Here is a 12,848-nt window from a genome sequence, read left to right on the forward strand (position 1 = left end):
ATCCCTTCAGACTTTAGACGGACCCATTATGTTCCAGTTCATACCTGTTATTTCCTGGACACACCAGTCTTGCAGCTAAGCCTGGCCAGAAGAAGTAGAGGCTACACCTACCTGGCCCCATAACACTCAAAGTCACTTACCTCCTGTATGCTCTCCCTGCTATAAAACAACGCCAGTCCAGCTGAGAAAGCAATGCACTGTGTTTGAGGGAGAATACAGAACAGAGAAGTTTATTTTACACCATTTGTCCAAGAAAACAATCGCCATAAACCAGTGCAAAATGTGCAACCAAATCAGTAAGTGTGTCTCAGCTCTGAGAGCCCAAATTGGTGATTTCCACTCCTGGTCCTCGGTTGACGCTCCCCCTCAGCTTGCAGCTCAGACAGAAACATTCAACCAGTCTGTAGCAGGTTATTATTATTTTTTTTTTTACAATTCAAACCAGGATGTGTACAAGGGGCTGGGAAAACCATACCGAATGGATGATAAGTGATCAGTGCTTAAAGTAAATACAAGGGAGAGCACGGGCGGGCAAGAATCCACAGTTTCAATAAATACAAGTGTAACAAGCATGGGTGTATCTCAACTTGGTGGAGTTATTCTGCATAATAATTCAGCGTCATAGAAAATCTAGCAGGGCAGTTGAGCAGTGATTGGCGAAATGTTCACAATACCTTGTGCCCTTGAGCCAGTCTGAGGTGAACCCATTCTGTGGTTTTCAACACAGCAGTTCTCTGCTTTCTCCCTCCCTGGCCATCCCTCCGGGAGGGGAGGGGTGAAACTGGCTAGCTTGTTGGTGGCATTGTTGGTGGCATCCTGTAAGGAAGGATGCTTGCTCAAGAGCCAGCTGTCAGGGTCCAGTGTACTCGATACCAAGTGGCAAATTGGGACTTCATTGACGACATCTGTGCAAAATGTGCTTTCTCTTCATTTTCCAAGAAACCAGTGTCTGTAACTTCTGTCCAGAGCACAGTTGACAGCTTCTGGGGTCACTCCCTGTCACCACAAATGCCAAGCAACAAGAGCACATTTCAAGGACTCACACACTGGGAAAGTTTCTGTCGTTGCCTGCCTGGTGCCTGCTGTCTCTATGGACAGGTAGCCGGGGCCTCCCTGTCAAAGGCCTTAGGCAGGCGAGAGCTATTGCTTGAAAAACTAGAAAGAACCTAGTGGGAGAGAGATGGTCATAGTGAACATGTGTGAAGCAGGTTTCTTCCTCTAACACCTTACAGCCCCCCACCCCCAGGTGAAGCCTTCAGGACTTGAGTGATGTGTCCCTTGGGCAGAAAATGTCATGTCATGCATTTATTCCTGGTGGTCTTGCTCAGTGGTTTCCCCAACTAATTATTAAATTCCCATCGGTGCCTGGGATTCACCCCCAGGAGACACTCAGTACAATCTGTGGATCAGCTATTAAGCCAGAGCCCAGTGAGAGAAGACGGTGAGGGGATTCCTCTGTCTCTGAAAAGTAAAGAAACAAAAGTGTCCCCTCAAATTAAACAATTTCCCTGAGCCCCATAACCTGGGACTCACTCCCAAACAAAATAAATCCAACGCTTCCTGCCATCAGCAGACCCTCTCCTGTTTCCTCAAAGTCTCTGGTCATAAATTAGGGTATCTTCTGTGAAATAACTTAAAAAAGGAGGGGGGATTGGAGTAAGTTGTGCCTGGCTTGGGCCAGTTAGCAGCCAGTTTTGTTCTAGAATATCAGTCACTGTTCAAAAATGGAGCTTGAAAATTCATGTGGATGTTGTATGTCTTCACACGGAAGAGGAGGCAGGAATGGGGTGGGCGGGTGAGGGGTCCCGCTGGGAGGTAGGGATGAGGGAGTTGGGGAGCAAAGGAGGTGGCAGGGAGAGCCTAGGCCACCAGGACAGGAGCGGAGGCCTGTGGACAGCACGGGAGAGACGGATGCCTCGGCTGTTGAGGGGCCGCCTGACTCGGGTGCGGCCGGGTCTCGTATTGCACAGAAAAGAAGGACCTGGGCCTCAGCAGGTGGCCTGGCCAATCATTAGTCCCCACACATGGGCAAGTTCACAAAGGTGAACACGTTGAACTCTGTCATGATGGAGAAGCAGAGGAACACGCCGTATAGGAAGAGGCATCCACAGCCCAGCTTCTTGTCCAGCTGCCACTTGTTCAAGTGAACACCAAAGACCTGGAACATACAGAATAGGTCAGGGGGTGCCTGGAGGGAGGCATGGGCGAGGGTTGTTAGGGAATAGGCCTGAGCCTGAGCCTGCAACATCCCTGGAAAGTAGGAACAGTAAAATTAAAGAAGAAGAAGCTAGAACATGTAGGTGGTGGTCATCATGTTAACAAAACTGACAGGTCCAAAATCTCAGAGTAGCCTAGGTTCATTCCTGGGCTCCAACCCCATAGTCCTCAGTGAGGCACTCGTGATCAGCCTCTTTCATCTTTCTCAGCCCCACCTAATGCCTGAGGACACCTTCTATATCCCTAAGCCCTCCCCTAACCAATTCTCTACTACCCATGAACCTCTTCCCGTTGCTGTGATGGAGGTGAGGAAGCTGTCCACAAATTGCTGCTTCCAAATAATTATTTCTCCCCTTCCCCAAAAACCAAGAGTAAAATCTCTTATTTCCCAGCTGGCGTGGTTGCTGTCCATCATGCTGCCATGGTCACCTCCGATCTCTCTAGTTTTGTGTCCTGGCTCACCCTCAGAGTCTGCCGCTGTATACTTGCTGTCTCCACAGTGATTGCAGCAACCTTACAGAGGATCTTTGTAACACCTGGTCTTTGAGGATCTTGCATTCTGCAGCAGTTACCTACTCATGACAGAGTTCCTGCTGTGACTGTTAGCCTCATGCGGCTACCTATATTTACATTTAGATGAAAAAAGATATAAAATGCACCCTCCCATTTGCATTGGCTTCATGTTAGGTGGTTGCTGCAATCCACTTTTTACCCTGTAGTGCGTGTACAGCTGTTTCACTTGGGACAATGTCACAGCCTTGACCCTGTTACTAACAGTAGCAGAAACACCTAATACCTTGGTATCAACATCCCTATATTCCTTCCTTTCTGCCTTATTTCCAAAAGTACCTGTGATGGTTTGTGTATACTTGGCCCAGGATGTGGCACTATTAGGAGGAATGACCTTGTTGGTATAGGTGTGTCACTGTGGGTGTGGGCTTTAAGACCCTCATCCTAGCTGCCTGGAAGACAGTCTTCCATTAGCAGCCTTCAGATGAAGATGTTGAACTCTCAGCTCTGCCTGTACCATGCCTGCCTGGATACTGCCATGTTCCCACCTTGGAGATAATGGACTGAACTTCTGAACCTGTAAGCCAGCCCCAGTTAAAATGTTGTCCTTATAAAAGTTACCTTATAAATACCTTACAACCTTACAAATGTTGCCTTGGTCATGGTGTCTGCTCACAGCAGTAAGACTCCTACTAAGACAGTATCCAACTTCTACAACTTTGCATACCTCTAGGACTTAAGATGTTACGGCACAGTCAATATACTGGTTTGAATAAAAATGGCTGCCAAAGGCTCATATATTTTGAACACTTGGTCCCAGTTGGTGGGACATTTTAGGAAGGATTAGGAGGCATGGCCTTGTTGGAGGAAGTATGTTAGTACAGGTGGGCTTTGAGGTTACAAAAGTCTAGGCCATCCCCACTGTCTGGCTCTCTCTTACTTTGTGCTTATTAATCAGATGAAAGCTCCCAGCTATTACACAGCACCATGCCTGTCTGCCTGCTGCCATGTCCCCCACCATGATGGTCATGGACTCTAGCCCTCTAGAACAGTGAGCCCCCATTGAATGCTTTCCTTTCATACGATGCCTTGGTCATGATGTTTTGTCTTAGCAATAGAAAAGTAACCAAGACAACCAGAGTCCTATGGGCTTTGGCCATCTTGTTTCTCTCCTCCCTTCCAGATGCTCGTCTTATTCCATCTGTTACAGCTTTGGGAAAAGTCTCTGGTTTCTCTTTCATTTGGCATCCTTGCTTGCTTGGCTAATCCAGGATCCTTCAGTTCAAGTCACATGTCCATTCGTTCATGCTGGACACACAGAGCTCACCACAAAGCTGGCGAATAATGCCCAGCCACATTGAAAGCGCTCACTGACCTTAGGTTGGTGGTTAATGCTTTCAGACTATCACTCTGGCCCCCCTGGGTCCTCAGAAGGCTACATGTTACATGGCCCCTCAGTTCTGTGACAATCTCATCTCTACCTCCACCCACTCCCACTGCAGAGGCATCCCTCACCATGTACCTGCCGAGCTTCTCTCCTATTAGGCAGGATGTGCTCCTATCCCCAGTTTTCATCTCTTTCACTGATTGCTATATTCCCTTCTCACACCTGGATTACTTCAACTGGCTGCACGTGGGGGGTGGGGGGTTACAATCATTGTACCTTTTATTATAAAAGCAATGCTTTTCATAATTTCTCCACTTCTCACCACCTCTTGTTCCATTCTTCTTAGCTTGTTTCTTTCAACTCGTCCCACCACAGAACGTTCTCACCCATCACCAATGGGACAAGCACTATATCTAACTTTAATGGCTGATATTTGGGGAGTGTCCTGCTCAGAACAGCTGATCACTCTATCTTGAGCCATCATGTCCACTTGGCTGCCAAGATGCCACACCTAATGTTTTGTTTCCTATCCAATGACTGCTTTTTGTTTCTTTTTTTCTTTCCGGCAAGGGTCACATTAGGTAGATTAGGCTGACCTTAAACGCTTGATCCTTCTGCCTCAGTTTCCTAAAATCTTTATGGGCCACTCCTTCTGGTTCCTTCTCTGTTTCTTTAAGTATTTTATACTCATCATTTTGATCTCCAAGTGTCTGAGCCCTCCATGACTCAAACCACAGGTTTCTTGTGTTTTCTGACTATGTTCTCTGTCTTGGGGAAATCTCTCAAATAGCAGAGCTTCTAACTATATCTACATCAAATTATTCTATCTAGGACATTTATGCTAAATTTAGATTTTTATCTCTACTACCTCTCTTACTGTTTCTTCTTGGGGGGGGGGTCTAACAGACATGTTTGAAATTTTGTATTCTTCCCAAAACTATTTTTTTCTCATCTACTCCATTTCTATAGCAGAAAAAGTGGTTAGTGAAGCCTTGCACAACTACAGACTATCCTAATGAGACAGAGAAGGCCTATAAGCATGTACCTACCATACTTCCATCTGGCTGAATCTACAGTTTATGTGGCATCAATAACTATGGGTTATTTAACTTCTTTTTAAAAAATATTATTTACTTAATGTATATGAACATACTGTAGCTGTATTCAGACACACCAGAAGAGGGCATCAGATCTCATTACAGATGGTTGTGAGTCACCATGCGGTTGCTGGGAATTGAACTCAGGACCTATGGAAGAGCAATCAGTGCTCTTAACCGCTGAGCCTTCTCTCCAGCACTATCCTTTCTAGGCATTACCCTTTCTCTATATAATGGAGTAGTAATAGTGACACCGGGGGTGGGGGCTCACAAGGGGAATTAGTGTGTGGCTCTGAAGAGCATCATAACTAGACCTAGCAGTGTGGCCTTGTAATCCCAGCTACCTGGGAGGCCAAGGCAAGAGGATCACAAGTCACATCTGTTCAACTTACTACGACACCACTTTGAAATGTTAAGTAAAAATAGAGCGGAAGATACAGTTTAGTGATAGCCCTTGCCTAGCACGTGCAGACGCTCTGGGCTCAGTGCACAGGAAAAGAATAAAGTTTAACTCTAAGCCATCCCACAGATGAGGGACCTCCTAACTATGAAAGGCTCAATTCTGTAAATGCACACTTGTGTGTAAGGCAGTATTTGCCTTTGTAAAATCTTTACATTAGACCCACAGTCTAAATTACTGCTCTTCCTTCTTGCCTGACCTTATGGCTCTTCATTCCTTGGCATATGTATGCTAAAAACACAGCAGGGGAGATGCAATGACTTGGAGCACAGAGGGAAGAAAATACCTTGTGTCTCAATACTTACTAAGGTAAAAATTCAACAGTCTATTTGTATGCTAATGAATACTTTGGGTGGAAATTTATTCCTGCCAAAGAGAAAGTCTAGTTGAGAATATTGAATTACACAAATGGATGTATTGACCAAGATAGTGAGTGCAGTAACATCAGAAGTGCCTTGCAATAAATTACACTCGTAGTCTCTGAAAATTGGTCAAAGACAAAGAATTATGGTGGTGTTTTACAATCCAGAAGGATCAATAACATAGAATCTAATTTAGTACAAAAGAGAGAACACCTTTGTGGTGTGTGTGTTCAGGTGTGCATGAGTGCACATGTGCAGTGCATTTGCAGGTCTGTGCATGTGTAGAAGCAGTGGGTGATGCTGGGATGTCTTCCTTGATTGCTTCTTCACCTTATTTTTTGAGACGAGGTCTTTCAGTGAACCTAGTGCTCACTGTTCCTTGGCTAAGCTGACCATGACAATGACATGGCCCTTGTACCTGCCTGTCTCTGTCTCATAGCACCAGGGTTACAGGCATACATTGCAATGCCTGGCTTTTATGTAAATGTGTAGGAATCTGAACTCAGGTACACATCCTTACACAAAACACTTGACCCACTGAGCCACATTCCCAGCCCAATTCTTTGCTTTTTATTGTCTGGTTGAGGACCCAACCTAGGGCATTCTAGGCAAGTGAGCTATTCTTGCAACACTGCAAAATATTTAAGGTTTGACATGAAACAGGACCATGCTTCTAAGAGGCTAACTCGTTTTAGGAATGGAGGAGGATTTCAGCTGGCTATTAGTTTCTTCCTTCCTTCCTTCCTTCCTTCCTTCCTTCCTTCCTTCCTTCCTTCCTTCCTTCCTTCCTTTCTTTTTAAGAAACAGCCAGGCCGGGCGTGGTGGCGCACGCCTTTAACCCCAGAACTTGGGAGGCAGAGGCAGGCGGATTTCTGAGTTCGAGGCCACCCTGGTCTACAGAGTGAGTTCCAGGACAGCTAGGGCTATACAGAGAAACCCTGTCTTGAAAAACCAAAAAAAAAAAAAAAAAAAAAAAAAAAAAAAAGAAAGAAAGAAACAGCCAGGAGATGGCACATCTGGATGTCTATCCCACTTAATGGAGGCCACACCCATCTGTTCTCCAAAGTAAGCAAGGGGAGAGGTTGAACATTAACACCTTAGAGTGGGAAGAAGCTCCAAACCTACCGTGACAAAGACAGAGGCCAGGAGCAAGCCCACAGAGTAGATGAGCCCTCTGCTATTCAGCCGAATCTGGAAGGAAGGGAGAACAATATTAGGTTTTCTGCATCAGGTGCCTGCTTAGTGCAGGCCATTCAAGCAAGCCCGAGGAGCAGTGATACCAAATTCCTCCTCTAGAATGGAAGCAGGCAGTGGCAGGGCAGCTGTACTCTGCCCTGTTCTGGGGACATGTGCTTTCCCAGACACACATAGTTAGTTGTCTTCGACAGCTTCCAGCTCAATTCTGTCCTGACTGCAAAGGCAGGGCCTCAGCCACACCAGCGCACGAATGTTCAGACTCTCCATCAGGTTGTAACTCTTGTCAACCACACTGATCTGTTGACTTACGGTGATATTTAGTTTTCTCAGAGTTGTACTACTTTTAGGGTGAATTATGCCACCCTAAAAGTGATGGGAAAATATGGATAAAGTTTATTTTTTATTTTTCACATAGTTGTTTTTGAGAGAGATGCCACATGATTTACAACTGAACATGGTTGTGAGTGAATGGACCGCCACTTGAAAGAGAATACTCCTCCTTCCTCTCAGCACTTGGCATGGTCTACCTGACAGATGTGAAGCCAAAGCCAACGGAGATACCACCAGGGGTAGAAACCTCAATGACAAACCTTGCTATGAAATCATCTAATCCCTCAATATCTTAGCTAGGACTTCTATTGCTGTGAAGAGACACCATGACCTTGTCAACTCTTATAAAGGAAGATGGCAGACATGGGGCTGGGGAAGAAGCTGAGAGTTCTATATGAAAAATATAAATGATAAATTTTATATGTAAAAAATTCTACCTATGACATGAAATGAGAGGTGGGGTGATCTGAGCAGAGGTGGGGTGAGGAGTAGCAAGAGCGTGGAGGTGGAGAAAGGAGAGGGTGTAGTTAGGGACGCACGTCATACTACATGGCTTGGCTGAGAAAAAGGTCCCTACGGAACTCACCACCACATGAAATCAATGCATATTCATATATAAATATAAATCTATGCCTATCTGTCTGTCTGCCTGTCTACCTGTCTCACTTCCATCACCCAGGTAACCCTGCTCTCTTCGCAGGCAGCAGGACTAATCTCTAGGGGCCTGGATGCCAGACAAAAGGATCAAGCTCCTGTCATTTCTGCATTAGCTTTGCAAAAGTCTTTGGGCTTCAGCTCTGTCCAGAGCTAAGTTCGCTCACTCTCCTGACCCGTACCTAACAAGAGCGAGGCACAGCAAGTTCAATGCAGAGCCTTCACAGCAAGGACGATCGGATCTTGAGGCCTGTTTCAGATTGTTCGGTTCTGAAGGTTAGGGCATTTGTTTGCATTTCTTGTCTTCAGAAACACCCAGCTTCCTTTTCCAATTCCTTTTTTGGCAAGTTGTGAGAGAGGAAACAGAAGTCTGGCCGCTTCCAAAGTCAACAGGCACGCAGCCCACAGAGCACATGCATATTTTCTAGTATGGGTGCACACAGAGACTTATTCATCCCAAGTTTCATGCATTTATGTTGCACATAAAACAGTTCCTGGAGCCTCATAGCATTCAGGGATCCAAGAACCCAAGTCTAAAGAGATTCTATTTTCCCTGTACAGGGGCTAGAGCATCTTTCTTGATGGTCTGAAGTCAGCTTTACCTAATCCGAGAATTCTCTTGGAAAAATAACAAAGGCTTTGCTTGTTGCTAACTTAATTACTATTGGGAGCACACATGGCATATTGTCACCCCCAATTCCTTCCTTGTTGCCCAAGTGAACAGACTCTCACTATGTAGCTCAAACTGGACTTGGAGTTCACTGTTCCTGTCTCAGCCTCCCCAGGGCTCTGGGTTTCCTTGGTAGGCATTTCTAACACTTGTTTGGTTTTCAGATGTATGTTACTAACCCTGGCTTTATGCCGAATGATATCATCGGGTGAGAGCATCTTTTACTGAAGAATTTTCTGGGTTGCAAATGCATACAAGCCCCAGAAAAGAAATGGTGTCATCAACTTGCATTCTTACCTGCCCTTGTCTCTAAAGGGCACCCACAAACACGGTGTACAAACACTCTAGGGATCTCTACACAGGGTAAGTGAGGATTTTTATTCTTATTTGAAGGTGAGACAACTTAGCAGCTTATATACTCGATGAAAGGTCAAGTCTGTTCCTGGACTTGGGCCTCAGACTCTGGACTCTAGACTTCCCTCCACCAAAGGGGAAAGCCAGGGTGGGTCCTTGGTTTTTCTTGCCTATCAGTTTTACAAGTTCTGAATAAATGAATCACAAAAGCTACAACAGCAGGTGGCACTGGGATTTTAGTTCATTTTCCATTGCTATAACAAAATATCTGAGACTAATCCATTTCTGTAAAGAGCAGATGTCTGCCTTACTGTTCTAGAGGCTGGGAAGTCTAAACGCATGGCACCAACAGTTGCTTGGCATCTGGTAAGGGGTATCTTTGTTGTATTATAACGTGTGTGTGTGTGTGTGTGTGTGTGTGTGTGTGTGTGTGCGCATTTGTACCTGCCTCTGGTACAGATGGAGCAGAGCAACCATTTCCTCTTCAATGAAGGCTTTTCAGGTTTTTAACGAAGACTGTTCAATTTTCCCCTTTTCTTTCTTTAACATTTTCCATGTATTTTTTCATGTGTATGGGTATTTTGCCTATGGGGATGTCCACTCACCGTGCACATGCAATGCTCACTGAAGACAGAATAGGGTTTCAGATCCCCTGGGATTGGAGTTACAGAGGTTGTAAGATATCATGTGGGTGCTGGGAATCAAATGAGCGTCCTCTTGAAGAGCAGCCAGTGCTCTTAACTACTGAGCCTCTTCTCCAGTCCCTTCTTTTTCTTGTAAAGCTACAAAGGCCATTGTCTTCTTGACCTTATCTAGCCCCATTGCCTCTGAAAGGTCCCACTTCCAAACACCATTACTGTATGACTTTTAGGACTGCATTTCTAATGATAAGCATTTGGGGAACCCATTTCAACCACCGCACTGATCAGACACCTCATTCCTGATTTCCAGGTGGGCACCAGCTACCTCCAATATCCAGTGTCTGCTCTGCATCTGCAGGCTTCTTCCTGAACTGTTGAACTCCCAGGTAGCTAATCCCTACAGTGAGTCCCAGGTACAGGTGTAACCTCAGCTTGCCTGCCCCTCAGATGGGTCATTTGAGACAGGGCTGTCCAGTTTCCCAGAGCTCCCTTGATGTCTATCAATGTTGACATTTTCTCTCCTAGAGGGAGGAGAGTACCTAGGAAGGAAGCGATACTTTGAAGTCTGGGAGAGCTAAAACAGAGGGTGCATAAGGCTTCTTTCGCCAGTATTATAAAATCATAAGGGTTGCCGGAGAAGGAGACTCTTTGGCCTGTCCAACTTCACGCATGTTTGGAGATCTACAGAGCTATGGTTTTTTGGGGTCTATCAGTGGGCTTTCAGGGATGCAGCTGCCCTTGAGTCATCCACGCCTCTGCTCCTATAAGCAAGCCCAGAGACTCAGTGCTTCATCAAGCCGGACTCTGGTGTTGTTACTTGGCTTGTCATTGCTGCTCTATCTAGAGTGAATAGCATCTCCCCAAGAAAGCCTCACACAATGTCCCTCTGTAGGGATGTAGCTCTAGTTGTCTGTATGATAGCTGGATTGTTAATACAGCTGCTGCTGGTTCACCTCCTCATCCTGTCTCACTTTCCCACTCCCACAGTGGCCTTTCCTGGCCTTTCTGAAGCAACTCCTCTGAATCTTGCCTCAGGATTGCATCATCCCTGGGCCACTTAACCTAATGAAAAGTGAGACCCAACAGCTTTCCACATCAGCCTTTCTACAGTAGGCTCTCTAACCATCTTTCCTTTTCCCAAACATCACTGGTGTTTTCTAACACAAAGCTGGAATCCAAGAACCAAATGAATGGGGATGGGTGATGTTACTATAGCTCCCAGGGGTTCTGTTACAACAGCTGTGTGACTTGTGCCATACATTAAAATGCCACCACACTGTCTCCAAGTTGTCTGTCCAGGTCATGTGAAAATGCAGAGGTCCCTACCAGTGGCGGCTATTTTCCTTATTTTGCTGAATTCTGTAGTGGAAATACATCCACCTCAGCCAACAGGACACCTGTGCAGGTGGATTGAAGAGCTGTAAGTAGTGGCTACTTCTCAAGCTCATAAGAGCCTGCTAGAGTGCTACAGTGGCTATGGGGGTTGGGTTAGGGGTTTTTAAGAATGGGAAGGCTGGGTTTAGCAAACAGACTCAGGTTCCAGATACTGGGGATTAGATTAGGAACACTTGCTGAGAAAGGCAGGCAGTAGTGAGAGGGGAAGACATCAGGAGCTGACTGGATTATTGATCCATCCCACAGAAGCCCTCTGATCGGAGAGAGATGAAGATCCTGCTAGAAAGCAAAGAGAAGACACATCAGGAATGTCAGCCCTGGACTCTTCTTCTGGAGAAGGCCGTGGCGAGGTGACAACTGGCCTTGGGGACTTGGGAAAGAAAGGCCTGAGGCCTTCTGGCTCTGTTGACTTGCTTTCTGCAGTTTCCTCCTTCCTGGATGACCGCTCCTCACTCTCCTTTGCCTCATGACTTATTTTCTACACATTTCTAGGACATGGCTCTTGCTTTCTTCTCTATCCACATTTATTTCTGTTATTAGCTTTAGCCCCTAACGGCTGCTTTACTGCTGGTAACTTGCACATATTCCCAGCCACAAAGGCCCCTGTGGAATTTCCACATACTCCATGCCAATCCACTGTCTGCTTCACATTTCTACTAGGATGACACTGAAAACCATCAAACTTCACCCATCTTAATGCGGACTCTGTCCCATATTTTGTCTGCCCCAAATAGATTGTTTCCCCTTATCCTCACCATTGAACTGTTAGAAAACTTAACCATCTCTTCCTTTAAAAACCTAATTTATTCCCATTTATATGCCAACCATGCCTAATTTATTTCCATTTATATGTCAAGTTACCAGCATCTCACCTTCACCCTCCTGACTTGCCATCTTCCTCTCTTATATATATTCCCAAGCAGTATCAAATGAAACCTTAAAATTCAAAGTGAGTTACCGTACTAAAATCCTCAATAGTACTTAACGGTAAAACCCAAACCTTTACAATGGCTGACACAGCACTGAGTGACCACGCCCTTGTCTCTTCTGGCTCGCCATTGCTAACACTCAAGTGTTGGTGTGCAGTGTTTCTGTGCCTTTGGCTTAGCATCTCCTATTCTCTAGCTTTAGCACTACAACTGATGCAGACTGAAGTGTTGGTCCCCCTCCCTCTCTCCTGCATTAGAGTCACAGGCACATACTCCCACATTCTCACAGTGGGCAGAATCATGTCTTTACCTTTCTGGTTTGGGGTCTGGCTGGTGCCATGCTTTAGCTAACAGGATACGAGTAGGTCTGACTTGATAGAAGCATATTTTTAAAATGGGTTTGCAGAGTTCAGCATGACTTCTTGCGTTCTCACTTTTTTTCATCATAACAATGCATCTTAGGAGGTCACTGGTCCAACTAGAGTGAGAGACCCTTGGAGCGGAGTCCTCTGAAGCTTGGAGCCAGGGCCTGATTATCCAAACACTTGTCAACATACCAGTGCACGGGTGAGGAATGTATATGAACAGATTCACGCTAATGACTTTCAGAGCCTTTGTTACTATGCTATTTTGTCTCTAGTGCAA

General features: G+C 45.6%; 1 protein-coding gene across 1 annotated transcript in view; it reads right to left on the bottom strand.

Annotated features, from left to right (window-relative positions):
* Nucleotides 1–214: 214 nt before the first annotated feature.
* The window catches only part of Slc24a3 (solute carrier family 24 member 3), a 476,343-nt gene continuing 463,709 nt past the window's right edge, over nucleotides 215–12,848 (bottom strand). The window contains exons 16-17 of the mRNA XM_085833625.1: nucleotides 7,159–7,224; nucleotides 215–2,158 (exon numbers count right to left, since the gene is read on the bottom strand). Coding sequence (XP_085689751.1) covers nucleotides 2,012–2,158; nucleotides 7,159–7,224 — 213 coding nt within the window. The 3' untranslated portion in view covers nucleotides 215–2,011. The remainder of the gene's footprint in view (nucleotides 2,159–7,158; nucleotides 7,225–12,848) is intronic.

Source organism: Mus caroli, unplaced genomic scaffold, assembly GCF_978045245.1.
Source record: "Mus caroli unplaced genomic scaffold, Mus_caroli_1 scaffold_2, whole genome shotgun sequence".
Taxonomy (NCBI): domain Eukaryota; kingdom Metazoa; phylum Chordata; class Mammalia; order Rodentia; family Muridae; genus Mus; species Mus caroli.